At 38.0% G+C, this 17,540-nt stretch overlaps 2 protein-coding genes and 1 long non-coding RNA gene across 5 annotated transcripts in view; 2 read left to right on the plus strand and 1 right to left on the minus strand.

Moving 5' to 3' along the window:
- The window catches only part of LOC127234094 (protocadherin beta-2), a 124,524-nt gene that overhangs the window by 92,450 nt on the left and 14,534 nt on the right, over positions 1-17,540 (plus strand). The window lies entirely within an intron of this gene.
- The window catches only part of LOC127234104 (uncharacterized), a 128,028-nt gene that overhangs the window by 85,189 nt on the left and 25,299 nt on the right, over positions 1-17,540 (minus strand). The window lies entirely within an intron of this gene.
- Positions 1-17,540, plus strand: part of LOC127234093 (protocadherin beta-4) — a 98,703-nt gene that overhangs the window by 47,620 nt on the left and 33,543 nt on the right. The window contains exon 4 of one of the 3 annotated variants that reach the window (XM_051200824.1): positions 2,843-3,333. The exons of the other annotated variants lie outside the window; for them this stretch is intronic. Coding sequence (XP_051056781.1) covers positions 2,843-3,281 — 439 coding nt within the window. The 3' untranslated portion in view covers positions 3,282-3,333. Of the gene's footprint in view, positions 1-2,842; positions 3,334-17,540 lie in introns of those variants that run through there. 3 annotated transcript variants of the gene reach the window in all.

Here is a 17,540-nt window from a genome sequence, read left to right on the forward strand (position 1 = left end):
GAATCATTTTTACTTTATTGACTTCATTATCTTTTTCATATTTGTAGAAAAGACAGTTGAACTCTTAGCCAGACTGGCTACTTATAAAACAAGTGAGCATCTCCATTCAATTTTATTGGTCATAACATATATGACCTTACATTTCCTTACAAAGGAAAGGTCCTAAGACTGTCCCCTATAGAGAGGAAAAACAAACAAACAAAACTTGCCTTTTTGTTTCCCTTCATGAGTTATAAGCACATTGGCAGTTGCTAGTTAGAAGTTGTAATTTTAAAAATAATTTTGTACTTACAAACAGAAAAAATATCAATTTTTATAATAGAATTCTTTTGCTCTTCCAAGAGCAAAAAAAAAAAAAAATGTGTTTCCTCCATGGCGTTATGATCAGAAACTGAATACCTATACAGAAAAGCAATTGTTAAATGAATGACAGTCTCTGCAGAGATTTCTGTACGAGTTTGTAACTTTATGAGGAAGAAACATATTTTTCTAACACGGATTATCTATAGCAAGGCTTCAAAATGAAGCTTAGGGAGAAAGGAGCGAGAAAAGAGAGAACAGAACATTTTGACCCGAAAGGTGGGCATTTTAGCCCTTAAAGAGAGAGCACTTTGAAACATTATCTGAAGTTGTAAAACAGAACGCTTGGTGGCGCTGCAGGTTAAGAAAACGAAAACCTGCAGAAAGCCTGCGGGTAAAAGCAGAGCCATTTCTTGCCGCCGCCTAGGAAGGAAGTTTTTTACATTTCTGCCGATAGACCCCTTCTGAGAGGCAGACACACCGTGTCCAGCAACGTTAAACAGAAAAGAAGCCCAAAATTATTGAGCCAAGATTCCTGAGTTGTTCACAGTATGAGTAGCTGCTGCATCTTTTGGCCCCGAGGAATGATGGAGACACCACTCCACAAGGCTCTACTGAAAAGGCAAGTGACCGCCATTGTCTTTATGTTACTATTGTGGGAGGCAGGCAGTGCGACCATTAAGTATTCGGTTCTAGAGGAAACAGACAGGGGTTCTTTGGTGGGCAACCTAGCAAAAGATTTGGGATTGGGCTTAAGGGATCTGGTCACCAGGGGCGCTCAGATTCTTAACAAAGGGAACAAACAGCTCTTGCAGCTGGAACAGAAGAGTGGAAATTTGGTTCTGAAAGAAAAATTGGATCGGGAGGAGTTATGTGGGACCATGGAGCCATGCATCCTACATTTTCAGGTGTTACTAAAAAGCCCAGTGCAATTTATTCAAGGGGAAATACAGCTCCAAGATGTTAACGATCATGCCCCAGAATTCCTGCAAGATGAAATTCTCCTTAAAATCGTGGAAAGCAGCCATCCAGGGGCCAAGTTTCCATTGAAAATAGCTCAAGATTTGGACGTGGGTAGCAACACGGTTCAGAACTATACCATCAGCATCAACTCCTATTTCCACCTTCTCACCCGCAATCACAACGATGGCAGGAAATACCCTGAGCTGGTGCTGAACAACGCACTGGACAGGGAGAAGCAGGCAGAGGTTAGACTAACACTCACAGCTCAGGACGGTGGGTCACCCCCAAAGACTGGGACTACCCAGGTTCTCGTCATGGTTCTGGACATTAATGACAATGCCCCAGAATTTGCCCAAGGGCTCTATGAGGTGCAGGTACAAGAGAACAGCCCCGTGGGCTCACTTGTCCTCACTGTGTCCGCAAAAGATTTAGACGCTGGGACAAATGGGGAGCTGTCCTACTCGCTTTTTCAAGCTTCAAATCAAGTTCTTCAGGCTTTTGAAATAAATACAGACACCGGAGAAATTAGAATAGGAAAACCATTGGACTTTGAGGAAATTCAGTCTTATCACATGGAAATCGAGGCCTCTGATGGGGGAGGTCTTTCAGGAAAATGCACGGTAGTAATAGATGTGACAGATGTAAATGACAACGCGCCTGCACTCAGCATGTCATTGCTTATCAGTGACATTCCAGAAAACGCTCCTGAAACTGTAGTGGCGATCTTTGGAATTTCAGATCCAGACTCTGGAGAGAACGGGAAAATGGTTTGCTCCATCCAAGACCATCTTCCCTTCCTCTTGAAACCTACTGAAGAACATTTCTACACCTTGGTAACAGAAGGAGCTCTGGACAGAGAGAGCAGAGCTGAGTACAACATCACCATCACAGTCACCGACATGGGCACACCCAGGCTCACAACCCAGTACACCATAACAGTGCAGGTGTCCGATGTCAACGACAACGCCCCCGCCTTCACACAAACCTCCTACACCCTGTTTGTCCAGGAGAACAACAGCCCCGCCCTGCACATAGGCACCATCAGCGCCACAGACTCAGACTCAGGCTCCAATGCCCACATCACCTACTCGCTGCTGCCCACCCACGACCCGCAGCTGGCCCTCTCCTCGCTCATCTCCATCAATGCAGACAACGGACAGCTGTTTGCGCTCAGGGCTCTGGACTATGAGTCCCTGCAGACCTTCGAGTTCCACGTGGGCGCCACTGACCAAGGTTCGCCTGCACTCAGCAGCCAGGCTTTGGTGCATGTGCTTGTGCTGGATGCTAACGACAATGCGCCCTTCGTGCTCTACCCGTTGCAGAATGCCTCTGCGCCCTGCACTGAGCTGCTGCCCAGGGCGGCAGAGCCAGGCTACCTAGTCACCAAGGTGGTGGCAGTGGATCGCGATTCTGGCCAGAATGCCTGGCTGTCATTCCAACTACTCAAGGCCACAGAGCCAGGGCTGTTCAGCGTGTGGGCTCACAATGGCGAGGTGCGTACTGCCAGGCTGCTGAGCGAGCGCGATGCTCCCAAGCACAGGCTGCTGCTGGTGGTCAAGGACAATGGCGATCCTCAGAGGTCTGCCAGTGTCACTCTGCATGTGCTGGTGGTGGATGGCTTCTCTCAGCCCTACCTGCCTCTTCCTGAGGTGGCGCGCGACTTGGCCCAGGAGGAAGACTCACTCACTCTGTACCTGGTCATTGCTTTGGCATCTGTGTCCTTGCTCTTTCTCTTGTCTGTGCTGCTGTTTGTGGGGGTGAGGCTGTGCAGGAGGGCCAGGGCGGCCTCTCTGGGTGGCTGCTCTGCTCAGGAGGGCCCCTTTCCTGGCCACCTGGTGGATGTCAGTGGTGCAGGGACCCTGTCACAGAGCTACCAGTATGAGGTGTGTTTTACAGGAGGCACTAAGACAAATGAGTTCAAATTTCTTAAACCAGTACTTCCCAACTTCTTGAATGAAGGGGCTTATAGGAACAGCGAGGTAAATTCTAATTTTAGTGATCATTTGGGGTTTAGCTAGAAGTCGTACTTTGACCTTGTGTGATAAATTACAGTCTCCACTAATGCATATGTAGTTTACCATCTTTTCGCTCATTGTAAAGAGAGAATTAGCATGTTACTAATAGTCATATATATAGCTGTTTCTAATTGTCGACAATCCCTTGCATTTTTGTTAGCCAGCTTACGCTCAAGTGCGCAAAGTAGCTGCAAAATATTCTTTCCTGATGGTATAACTTTTATTACACTGTAAAAATGTCACAGATGTTCTCAGATCCCCAGTACTTGAGCCTGTGGATTGATTTCTTGTAATCAAAGGACTCGTGTTTCAAAAGCTATGCTTATCATTGGGGTGAATTTAACGCTATTGTAAATTATGGCTTTCAATTTTAAAAATACTTACCAATTATGTGAACATTTTCATGATCATATAAATCCTATGAATCTGTCATCTGGTCTCAAAAACCCTAATTTTGTTTTTCTTCAAATGAACCATTGGTTAATCAGGATTATGTTTTTAAATGGGGTATTTTCTTTCAAAATAAATAAAATTTAATTAAGCCATCTTTTGGCATTCTGAAAAAACTTTGGTTTACCACAAAGTGATAGACTTAATGGTACACTTGTGCTATATTTTCCATAAATGATTTTGGTGTGTAGATATTCATTCTCATTCCTTTAACATGATATAATCCTCATAATTACTACATATAGACTAAGTACAAAGAAGACACATTAGTATGCTTTCACCAGAAAATTTCCATTAAGTCGTCATTATTCTAAAATATATCTACTGGAGTTTGGGGTGCAACTCAGTGAAAGGACATGTGCTTAGCATGCATGTTGCCCTGGATCCAGTGCCCTACATCAAAACAAACAAACACAGAATACGTGAGTAAACTCTTCATATGAATAGGACTTAAACGTGAGTTGCAATAAACTTATGTAATTAAAACTATCAGGCGCTGGAAAGATGACTTGGTGCTTAAGAACAAATATTCTTCTGAAGACCCCAGTTGAGTTCCTAGCACCCATGTCTACTGGCTCACAATAGACTTTAATCCCAGCTACAGAGAGACCCAGTGCCCTCTTCTGGTGGCCATTGGTGGCTACACACAGAGAACTAATATCAATTAAGTAATAGATACTTAAATATCTGGTGAAATTCAGTAGTTTAGCCACTTAGCCATTTGGCTTTTTTCTTTTCTTTTCTTTTCTTTTCTTTGATAAAAGACTTCTAAATAACTGACACTTATTATTGTCCTGCCAAGTTTCTTCAAAAATTTGTCTAGGTCATAAAATTAGTTGCCACATGTCTGTTCATTATATTTTCTCACCATCCTTTATGTTTTTGTAGTGTGAATTGCAATGTCTTCATTTTCATCTTTGATTTTTTTGTTTTTCTTTTCCTTTTAGTGAAGAACTGTTCTTGGTTGTATTTATTTTTTGTGGGTTATTCAGCCTCTTGATTGTTTGTTTCTACCCTAATAGTTGTTTTCATCTATTAATGTTGAACTTGGTTTGTTCTTGTCCTCTTGGTCCCTTGAAACACAATGACAGACTGTTCATTTTAGAGCTATAAATTCCTATCTTAGTACTGCTTTTGCTGTACCTCATAGATTTTAGAGTGTTGTGCTCATTTTCATTTGATAGAATTTTTTCTTGATTTTAATTTTTGATTAATTGATTGCTCAAAAGTAAGTTGCTTAATGTTTAAATTTTCTGTTTCTTTATTTTAATATATGGTTTAATATACCCTAGGGTGTCCTCAAACTCACTTCATTGGCCATGGTGGCATTGAATTTGAGATTTCACTTCAGCCTACCAAGTGCTGGGATTACATAGTAGTGTCACCACATACAGCTTAATTTTTCCTTTCTTTGTTCTACTGCTATGTTTTGTTTTGATTTTTACCAGAATGTGGATCTTTTCCAGCTATTTTTTTATTCTTCTGATTAAAATTTCAGTCTCTGATATCATAGTTTTGCTTTCAAAAAGCTCATTCTTTTTATAGCAAACCTTTAAGATTTAAAAGTTTTGGTGATATCTAATTAATATGTTATTATATTAATTCTAGTGGTATGCATATATGTATACAAGTGTTCATAATTATTACCACTATCAAAACTGAGAATGCTTTCATCACCCCTAAAATGAACTCGTTGTCAATTAATAGACCACACACACACACACACACACACACACACACACAATGTTCTGCTGATCAGTTGCCTATATCTTTGAACTTTTTCATTCGGTACATTTCACATACATGAAATCATATAATATGTAGCATTTTGTGTCTGGTTTCTCTCAGCATAATGTTTTCAAGGTCCAGCCTGTTATGACATATATCAGAACTTTACTCATTTGTGTGAGTTATATTATACTGGATGAATGTACCATACTTCTCTCAATAGACATAAGAAACTTTGGATATTATAAATAATGATGCTATGAAGACTTATGTATAAGAAGTGTTTTGCACATATGTTTTCAATTCTTTTGACATATGCCTATGATTAGAATTGCTGTGTTACAAAGTGACAATATCTTTGTTTGTTTGTTTAAGATATGGTTTCTCTGTGTAACCTTGGCTGTCCTAGAACTCACTCTGTAGAACAGGCTGGCCTCAAACTCACAGACATCCACGTGCCTCTGCCTCCAGAGTGCTGGGATTAAAGGTGTCTGCCACCACAGTCTGGCTAGTAATATCTTTTGGATTATTAAGAGAATGCCATTTTTACATTCCTACCAACAATGTATAGAGAAATAAATTTCTCCATATTCTGTTTTATTTTTTATTGTTGTCATCCTATGTGTGTGCAGCAGCATCTTACTATGTTTTAATTTACAGTTCCCATATGACTACAGCATTGAGAGTATTTCCATGTGCTTATTGGCCTCTTGAATATATTCTATGATGACATTCCTATGTATTGAATACAGTAATGCAGTTTAAAGTGAAGCTTTATCAAATAATCTATGGATGTTTTATGAATAATTCTCTCATGTTCTGTGTTATCCTTTTTACTTTGTGGATAATGTCCTTTGAAGAAAACATTATTTTGGTAAACACAATATTTTGATTTTTATTTGATGGCCTGTATTTTAGGTTTCATATTTTAGAAATCACTAATGAAAAATCATGAGGATTATACCATTTCTCCTAAGGGTTTCTTAATTTTACACTTGAGGTCAATGTTTCATAACACTGTTTTACAGTTTTAAACTTTAAATTTGTATTGCTAATTTGTCTGAAGTTTTTATCTTATTTTATTACAGAAATCAAATATTTTCTGATACTCACAAAAGTATTGTTTTAAGTTTTCAAAGTACTTCAATGGCTTTTTTAAGTTATTATTCTTTATTTTTCAAACCTCTATCCTCATGTTAGTTTCCTTATCACACTCTGGCTGACTGGTTTTTACTTGTTTTATAGAAGTGAATGGTTATTAGATATCCTGTATTTGGTTGGGACTAGTTGAGTAGTCAACCTTAACTTAAGGGGAAACAATTTGTTTTAGGACCAAAAATCTGTATTTGTAAGTTTTCTCATGGATCCATGTCATTCTCCAGAGAGGAATTCAATAATGAGGTCAGTGGATAGGAAGGAAAGAATTAAAAATGAGGTACCTGGCATTTTGAAGTTTTTGGTATGGAGGAAGCACTAATAACCATTTGTAGAAGTTTCAAACTTCTCCATACTAAAATCCGATTCCTGCCCTTAGTTTTGATGGTACTTCTCAGTACCTCAGTCCAGAGCACTGCCATTTTCTGACACTCTGAAAAGTAAAAGTACCTTGCTTTACATATGGGAAGGGAAGTCTCTGATATAACTACTTCTCAAAGAGATTTTTCATTCATTTTTCTCTTTGAACATTCCATTTGAATCATTAATTTAACTGGATTTGATTTTCCTATTATTAATACCTTTCTTAATAAGTAGAAAATAATTCAGTCTGTTAGTTACCACTTGTTTGTATTCCTTTGTTTTTCCATTTTTTGATTTTTTAAAATTTCATTTTACATTCTAACTACAGTCTTCCCTTTAACCCCCTCACCTCTTTTCACCCCCACCTCCTCCCTAGATCCATATCTATTTCCATGCACAAAATTGAAGTCCAAATGGATCAAAGACCTCAACATAAAACCATCCACACTCAACCTCTCATAGAAGAGAAAGTGGGAAAATGCCTTGAACACATTGGCATTGGAGACCGCTTCTTAAATATAACACCTGTATCAGAGACACTGAAAGCAACAATCAATAAATGGGACCTCCTGAAACTGAAAAGCATCTGTAAGGCTAAGGACACTGTCAATAAGACAAAGTGACAGCCTACAGAATGAGAAAAGATCTTCACCAACCCCACATCTGACAGAGGGCTGATCTCCAAAACTTGTAAGGAACTCAAGAAAATAGACATTAAAATGCAAAATGGCCCAGTTGAAAAATGTACAGAGCTAAACAGAAAATTCTCAACAGAAGAATCTCAAATGGCGCCAAGATATTTAAAGAAGTGCTCAACACCTTTAGTCATCAGGGAAATGCAAATCAAAACCACTCTGAGACACCTGTTTGTATTCTTTGCACCATCCAAAATTAGATGGTTTTCTCTGATGTCTACTCTTTTCCCATTCTTTTTATCTTTCCAAGTTAATTATTCTAATACTTTCCTTCTGTAAGAATTAAGGAGAGAGTTAAAATGAACTGATGAACTCAAATTGAAAGGAATTCCTGGCTTCCTTCCCCATGTCTGAATCATCCATTCATTTCAACAGAAGTAGAACTTTAATAAAGTTTATAGGTGAACTATTTCCTGAATTCTCACTTAACCAAGAAGTATGGTTTAGCTGGGTATAAAAGTCAACTTTAAGATGTCTGCTGACAACCAAATTCCTTTGAAAGAGCAGCATGTGCTCTTAACTACTGAGTCATTTCTCAAGGCCCTCCTTAAAGATTTTTAGTGAAAACATGTTCTTTGAGTACACTGGAAGAGGACAAATGGGCTGGGTTGGAAGTATAGAATCACTTGTGTGTTGTGTGAATAGGGCAAAGAACATCTTTTTATGTTCAGATGATAAAATTTCTTTTCATGTAGTTCCCAGATGTGTAATGAGTGTCATGGGAAGGAGAGCAGTCCATAATGCCTGGTATACATTCTTGGATGTTAGTATGAACTACAGTGAATGTAACTTCCCGTTCTAATTTGAGGATAAGCATAGGGCTCTAATTTTCATACTTCTCTGTGGTGCCATTACAGCCTTGTCTGGCCTGGCATGGCTGCCATCACCATTTCAAGGAGAGTCTGGAGATTAGTAGCAAGACAGAGAAGAACAAAATTTGTGTTAATGGTCCTTCATGAGATGGGGAAAAGCAGTTACCATCTTGCCTAAGAAGCTAAGTTTGATCTCAAGGTCTCACTCCTTGCAAGTTGTCTTCTGACAACCACTCAAATACTATGGCATTGTGGGTGAGGACACATAAACTTGGAAGGAAGACTGAAGTTGATTGCCCTCATTAGTTGCCCAGAGTGAGGAGAAATGAAGTTAAAGCCTAGACTGATGATCAAACTATTTCTTTGGAGGAGAAGGGAGGGTAGAGGAGGAATGGAGTGGGAATAGGTGAGAAGAGGAGAGGTTAAAAGGAATAATGATGCCAAAGGTTTCAAATAAGGACAACTGGTAGACCTTGTCACATGCCAGCAAGGATTAGAGATCAATCTGGTCTAGACAGCTAATTAATATTACTCTTGAGGAGAAGAGAGAGGGGGAAGAGAGATGACCTCCTTATTTTTACATCAAATTTTACATTAGTTCTTCCATCATAATTTCTCCATTCATCTATGGTTAGCTGAATTTTAGCCTTAAGTAGTTTATTTCAATAAATACTCATGAATATTGATATAATGTTTACTAATTCTTTACTGTTCACTGAATTATTTTTTATGTATTTGAACAATATAAATTAGGTAAATTATTGAGCCAAAATTGCTTTCCTTCACAACGTCCCTTAGTTACACTGTGTATAAATTATTTCTTAGAGGTCTGGAGCCTCTCCTTTTTACTTATAGGCCAAACCCAGCAAGTACTTTGGCCACTGAGTATATTCCCACCACCAACTACTTCCTGTTATGGTTATTATTGTCAGTTTAACAGTATCCAGACTCATTTAGGATACAAGCCTTCAGGTAATCTGTAAGGAGTGATACAGGTTAAGTAAGACTTTGAGGATTCCCATTGGGAGGTTATATTGATTGCATTAATTGAGCAATGAAGACCTGCTCACTTGGGTAGCACAATTCTGTTCCTGGGATCATTTATTAGATAAGTGAAAAACAAAACAAAGCAAAACAAAACAAAAAGCTGAACTGAAGCATCCTTCTGTTCCTCTCTGCTTCCTCACTGTGTGTGTTATGTGACCAGATATTTCAAGCTCCTGCCACCTTGATTACCCCACCATAATGGATGATAGTCTGGAAACCTGAGCACAAATAAACTCTCTCTCTTTCTCTCTCTCTTAAGTTGCTTTTGTCAAGGTATTTTATCACAACAACAAGAAAAATAACTAAGATACTCTATTCTCTGTTTGAAGATTACTACCTTTTTAAAGAATGCTTATTCATTGGTTATTGTATCTGACACTTACTGAGACATCTCCCTAGCCTTATCCATGCATTTTTATGAGTTTGTGCTGTTTGAATTGCACAGCACATGTGTAGAGGTCATGAAGAACCCCCTAGTACTGGAGTTACAGGTGTTTGTGAGTAACTTGATGGGGGGTGCTTGGAACTGAGTGTGTGTTCTATTCAAGAGAGCAAAAGCTCTTAACGACTGATCCACCATTCCAGCCACCTATGAATTGTCACATTTTTATTTATTTTGTCATATTATGATTGTTTATAATTGTCATTTCTTATCTCCTTGGAAATTTTTACTGCCTATGTATTCTTGGGGAGAGGTACTGGGCATCTTTCAACTCCCTGACCAGGTCTTAAAACCAATGCAAAAAGAACTCTTGGAAAAACTAGACCATTTTCAAAGAGAAAAATCTGGGAGGGAAACATTGGAACATAAACTGCATTGCTATCATCAGAGGGAAAAATCCATTGCTTCTAACCAGTAATAATAAAAGAGCCCTTGGAAACTATGAATATATCATAAAATAACATAATTTTAAAAGTAATGTGGACACAAAACATTGCTTATAGAATCAGTTAATCAACACTGATAGGGCTCACAGGGACTGAGTCAACAATCATGGACCATGTATGGATCTGATATAAGTTCTCTGCAAATATTTTATGGTTGTGTTGCTTGGTATTTTTTTACAGAGACAGTGGGAGCTGTCTCTGATTCTTTCGTCTTGTTTTAGGACCCTTTTCCTTCTACAAGGTTGCTTCATTCAGCCTTAATATGAGGGGATGTACCTAGTCTTATTATAACTTGAAATGCCATGTTTAGTTAATATACCTGGGTTTCCTGCCCTTTTCTGAAGAGAAAGGAGAAGGAGTGGATCTGGGGGAGATGGAGGTGATGGGGAGACAGACTTGGAGAGGAGGGAGGGGAAAGTGCTGTTGGTGTCACATGCTGTTAATCCCAGCACTCTGGAGGTAGAGGCAGACAGATCTCTATGAGTTTGAGGTCAGCTTCATCTACAAAATGAGTTCTAGGGCAGCCAGAGTAGTTACACAGAGAAACCCTGCCTCAGAAATACAAAACAAAACTTTCTACCATTCCCACCAAAAAAGTAAGGTGGAGAATAACCAATGGAGATTCTAATTTCAATCTCTCTCTCTCTCTCTCTCTCTCTCTCTCTCTCTCTGTGTGTGTGTGTGTGTGTGTTTGTGTGTGTGTGAATTTGTGTGTTTCTGTCTCTCTATCACACACACATACATCCAATATACACTTGTACACATGAGAACACATACCACATGCACACAAAAATAATTTTCAAAGATTATAACAAAACTTAACTGTCATACATCCTTTTCTGGAAACTACAGGATAATGCTTGTAAAAATGAAAAAGTAACCCAAAGTAGTTTCATAAAGCTACTTTTATGAAAAAGTAACTCAAAGTAGAAAAAAAAGAGAGACAGAAGAAACAGAAAAGAGACCATTTAAAATGGGGAAAGGGAAGTGAATGTACATGTGACAATTCCAGGATGACAACCGTGTCTCAAACATAGCAAACAACAGTGGCCTTGTTTGGGTCTTTATGACTCAAAGGTTTGGTATCTTGCAGAATATTTATTGCAGTAATAGGAACCTATCAAAATGTGATTTCTTAAAGCCCATGAATAAACAGGAAAACAAAGATCAAACAAAAATTTGTGAACATCACCACCACTGCCATGGGCCCTGGCCATGCTGGGAAACTATCACAACCACTAGAGCCCCAGTCTCAACCCCCCCTTGACCACCAGGGCCCAGGGCCCGCTTGCACTGAGAGGAGCTACCATCTGAGCCTTGAGCCCATTCACACATGGAGGAGTGAGCACTGAATGCTCAGCCCTGCCTGCACCTGAAGGAGCATTCAATGGAGCCACAGCCCCCATCTAATTGGAGGAAGAGAGACCCCTGAAGCAAACAGGCTCCACCTGTACAGATTGGAGGAAGAGATGGGTAGACAATAAGGTAAGAATACACTATAGCAAGAAGAGCAATACAGCACCACCAGAAACTAGTAGCTCTACAGCAACAAAACCTGAATATACCAATTCAGATGAAGGAGAAGAAAATGACATTAAAATAACCTTATGAAGATGATTGAGGTCCTTAAAGAGGAAATGAAAAATTCCCTTGAAGAAATGGAGGCAATGACGAGCAAAAAATTGAAAGAAATCAACAAGTCTCTTAAAGAAAACCAAGAAAATGCAATCAAACAGGTGAAGGAAATGATTCAATACCTAAAATCTAGGTACACCATCAGGAACTGCAGATGCAAGCATAAACAACAAAATGCAAAATATGGAAGAGAAGGTATTGAAGATACAGTAGAGGAAATAAGACTCATTGGTCAAAGAAAATGTTAAATCCAACAAATTCTTAACACAAAATATTCAGGAAATCTGGGACACCACGGAAAGACTGAACCTAAGAAGAATAGGTATAAAAGAGGGAGAAGTCCAGATCAAAGGCACAGAAAATATATTCAACAAAATCATAAAGCCTAAAGAAAGACATATCTATAAAAGTACAAGAAGCTTATAGAACACCTACTAAACCGGACCAAAAATAACAAAAGTCCCCTTGCCACATAATTTATTTTGTTTACATTCAGAATAAAGAAATAATATTAAGAGCTCCAAAGCAAAAAGGCCAAATAACATATAAAGGCAGAGCTATCAGAATTACACCCGAGTTCTCAATGGAAACAGTGGTCAGGCATTATGCAGACACTAAGAGACCACAGATGCCAGCACAGACAACTATTTCCAGCAAAGCTTTCAATTGCCATATATGGAGAAGGCAAGATGTTTCATGAAAACAAACAAACAAACAGATTTAAACAATACCTATCCACAAATCCAGTCCTACAGAAAGCATTAGAAGAAAAACTCCAGCCAAAGGAAGTTGGCTATATCCACAAAAACAGAGGCAATAGATAGGTTCAACACCAACAAATATCTAAGAAGAGAAATGCACACACAATATCACCAACAACAACAAAACAAAAATAACAGGAACTATCAATCACTGGTCATTATTAACCCTTAATATAAATTGACTCAATTCACCTATAAAAAGACACAGGCTAACAGATTGAATATAAAAACAGAATTCATCCTTCTACTGCATACAAGAAACATACATCAACTACAAAGACAGACATTACCTCAGAGTAAAGGTCTTGGAAAAGATTTTCTAATCATATGGACCTAAGAAACAAACTAGTATAGCTATCCTAGTATAAAATAGACTTCAAACCAAAATTAGCCAAAAGAGACGAAGACAGCCATTTCATATTCATCACAGGAAACCTCCATCAAGACGTCTCAATTCTGAACATTTATGCACAAAATACAAGGGCACCCTCTTTTGTAAAAGAAACATTACTAAACCTTAAATCACACATCAAGCTCCACACATTAATAGTGTGATATTTCAAAACCCTATTCTCACCAAGGAACAGTTCTGCTAGACAGAAACTTAATGGACAAATAAAGGAAATAACAGATGCTATAACTCAAATGGGCTTAACAGACATGTATAGAACATTTCACCAAAACACAAAAGAATATACATTTTTTCTCAGCATTTTATGGATCTTTCTCTAAAATTGACCACATTCTTGGTAACAAAGCAAACTTCAACAGATACAAAAAAAATGTAATAACCCACTGCATCTTATCAGATGATATGGCTTGAAGTTAGAATTCAACAGCAACATTAATTGCAGAAAGTCCACAAACTCATGGAAATTGAAAAATGCTCAACTGAATCCTCACTGGGTCAAATTAAAGACTTCCCAGAACTCAATGAAAATGACCTCACAACATACCTAAACTTATGGAACACAATGAAAGCAGTGCTAAAAGAAAAGTTCATAGCACTAAATGCCTAAATTAAAAGAAAAACTGAAACATTATTAACAGAGCACCTGAAAGCTCTAGAACAAAAAGAAGTAAACTCATCCAAGAGGAGTAGATGGCAAGAAGTAATCAAATTAAGAGGGGAAATCAACAAAATAGAAACGAAGAAAATAATACAAAGAACCAATAAGACAAAGAGATGGTTCTTTGATAAAATCAACAAGATATACAAACCTTCATCCAAACTAACCAAAAGGTAGAGAGAGAGAGCATCCAAATTATCAAAATCAGAATTGAAAAAGGGAGGCATAACAACAGATACTGAGGAAATCCAGAGAATCATTAGGTCATACTTCAAAAACCCGTACTGTACAAAATTCGAAACCTTAAAGGAAATGGACAATTTTCTGGATAAGTACCACATACCAAAATTAAATCAGGACTAGATAAACAAATTAAATATTCCTATAACTCCTAAATAAATAGAAATAGTTATCCAAAGTCTCCCAACCAAATAAAAAGCCCAGAGCCAGATGGTATCAATGCAGAATTCTACCAGAATTTCCAAGAAGAATTAATACCAATATTCCTCAAATTGTTCCACACAATAGAAACAGAAGGAACGTGGACAAACTCTTTTTAAGAAGTTACAGTTACCATGATACCCAATGCACACAAAGATATAACAAAAAGAAAGAAAGAAAGAAAGAAAATTACAGACCAGTCTTCCCCATGAACATTGATGCAAAAATACCCAATAAAATACTGGCAAACCGAATCCAAGAACACATCAGAAAAATCATCCACCATTCTCAAGTAGGCTTTATCCCAGAGATGCAGGGATGGTTCAACATAAGAAAATCTGTCAATGTATTCCACCATATAAACAAACTGAAAGAAACAAACCACACATGATCATCTCATGCTAAAAAGCCTTCAACAAAATTCAAAACCTGGAGCCGAAGAAATGGCCCAGAGGTTAATATCACTGGCTTCTCTTTCAGAGGTCCTGAGTTCAATTTCCAGAAATCACATGGTGGCTCACAACCATCTGTAATGAGAACTGGTGCCTTCTTCTGGCATGCAGAAATGTATATGCAGACAAAACACTGTATACAAAATTAAAGACCCCTTCATGATAGAGGTCTTGGAGATTTCAGAGGTACATGGAACATCCCTAAATATAATAAAGTCAACATTTGGCAAGCCAACAGCCAACATCAAATTAAATGGAGAGAAACTCAAAGTGTTTCCACTAAAATCAGGAACAAGGCAAGGCTATCCACTCTCTCCATATGTATTCAATATTGTACTTGAAGTTCTAGCTAGAGCAATATGACAAAAGGATATCAAGGGGATACAAATTGGAAAATAAGAAGTCAAACTTTTGCTATTTGCTGATATAATAGTATACATAATTGACACCAAAAATTATATCAGGGAATGCCTACAGATGTTAAACACCTTCAGTATGTAGCAGGATACAAGATTAACTCAACAAAAAATCACTAGCTCTCCTACATACAGATGATGAACTGGCTGAGAAAGAAATCAGAAAAACATCACCCTTCATAATAGCCACAAATAACATAAACTATCTTGGGGTAACTCTAACCAAACAAGTGAAATACCTGTATAGAAAGAAATTGAAGTCCTTAAAGAAAAAATTGAAGAAGACATCAGAAAATAGAAAATATGATCTTGGATACATAGGATTAACATAGTAAAAATGACAGTCTTACCAAAAGCAATCTACAGATTCAATGCAATGCCCATCAAAACCACAGAAAAATTCTTCACAGACCTCAAAAGGACAATACTCAACTTCATATGGAAAAACAAAAATCCCAGTATAGCCAAAACAGTCCAGTACAATAAAGGAACTTCTGGAGGTATCACCATACCTGACTTCAAACTCTACTACAGAGCTACAGTAATTAAAAAAATATTGATATTGGCATAAAAACAAACAGGTGGAACAATGGGATGGAATTGAAGACCCTGACATAAACCCACACACCTATGGACACCTGATTTTTTTTTATAAAGATGCTAAAATTATAAAATGTGAAAAGAAAGCATCTTCAACAAATAGTGCTGGCATAACTGGATGTCAGCATGTAGAAGACTGCAAATAGATCCATATCTATTGCCATGCACAAAACTTAAGTCCAAATGGATCATAAAACCAACCACACTGAACCTCATAGAAGAGAAAGTGGAAAATCACCTTGAACACAATGTCACAGGAGACTATTCCCTAAATATAACACCAGAAGCAGACACTAAGAGCAACAATGAATTAATTGGACATCCTGAAACTGAAAAGTTTCTGTAAAGCATAGGACACTGTCAACAAGACAATACCACAGCCTACAGAATGGGAAAAGATCTTTACCAACCCCACATTTGACAGAGGACTAATCTCCAAAATATACAAATAACCCAAGAAACTAAACATCAACAAACCAAATAATCCAATAAAAATGGGGTATGGATCTAAACAGAGAGCTCTCAGCAGAGGAATATCAAATGTCAGAAAGACACGTAAGGAAATGCTCAACATCCTTAATCATCAGAGAAATGCAAACCAAAACAACTGTGGAATTCAGTCTTACACCTGTCAGAATGGCCAAGATCAAAAAGTCAGCTCATGCTGGAGAAGATGTGGAGTATGGGGAACACTCATCCATTGCTGGTGGGAGTGCAAACTTGTACAGCCTCTTTGGAAATCAGTTTGGTGGTATCTCAGAAAAATGGCAATTAATCTACCTCAAGACTCAGCAATACCACTTTGGGACATATACCCGAAGGATGCACACTCTCACTGCAAGGACATTTGCTCAATTATGTTCATAGCAGCTTTATTCATAATAACCAGAACTTGGAAGCAACCTAGAAGCCCCTCAACCAAAGAATGGTAAGGAAAATGTGATACACTTACACAATGGAGTAATAGTCAGTGGCAAAACAAAAAACAAAAAACAAAAAAACCCAATGACATCTTGAAAATTGCAGGCAAAAGGACATAACTAGGAAAAGCCATCCTGAGTAAGATAACCCAGACCCAGAAAGACAAATATAGTATGCACTCATTCATAAGTGGATATTAGATATAAAGCAAAGGACAACCAGCCTATAGGCCACAATGCCAGAGAACCTAGGTAACAAAAGAGGACCTTAAGAGAGACATACACGGATTTGCCTGGGAAGGGGAAAAAGACAAGATCTCCTAAGTAAATTGGGAGCATTGGGGCAAGGGAGGGTGGAAGGGGAGAGGGGAGAAGGGAAAATATATATCTCACTAAAAATTAAAATAAAAGACTGTTACTGGGAAATTTAACTAGAATAAAAGAAAGAATTCCATGCATGACAACAGTGAGAAGTTCCAAGATGACAGCTGTATAACAGATGTAGAAAACAACCATCCAATATAAAGGGGAACTGGTATCTTGGAAGACACAGGAATCTCCACATGCAGAATTACACTGGAAGGCAACTGGAATTATGGGAAGATTTAGATAAGTACTATTGGTAAAGAAAATGAAAACCCCAGACAATTATTAATGTCAAGACAATAGGGGGAAAGCATAATTATTACATAGCAAAGTCTCTAACACATTGCAAGTCCAACTTTATCAAAGAGTCAGTTGATAATGTGTGGGATAAAAATACATTTTTAAAAATCACTGCCAGAGGAGGTGACCAAAAATGCCTAAAAATGGCTGCATCTTGGAGAGA

Source organism: Phodopus roborovskii, unplaced genomic scaffold (assembly GCF_943737965.1).
Source record: "Phodopus roborovskii unplaced genomic scaffold, PHOROB, whole genome shotgun sequence".
In the NCBI taxonomy this organism is placed as follows: Eukaryota; Metazoa; Chordata; class Mammalia; order Rodentia; family Cricetidae; genus Phodopus; species Phodopus roborovskii.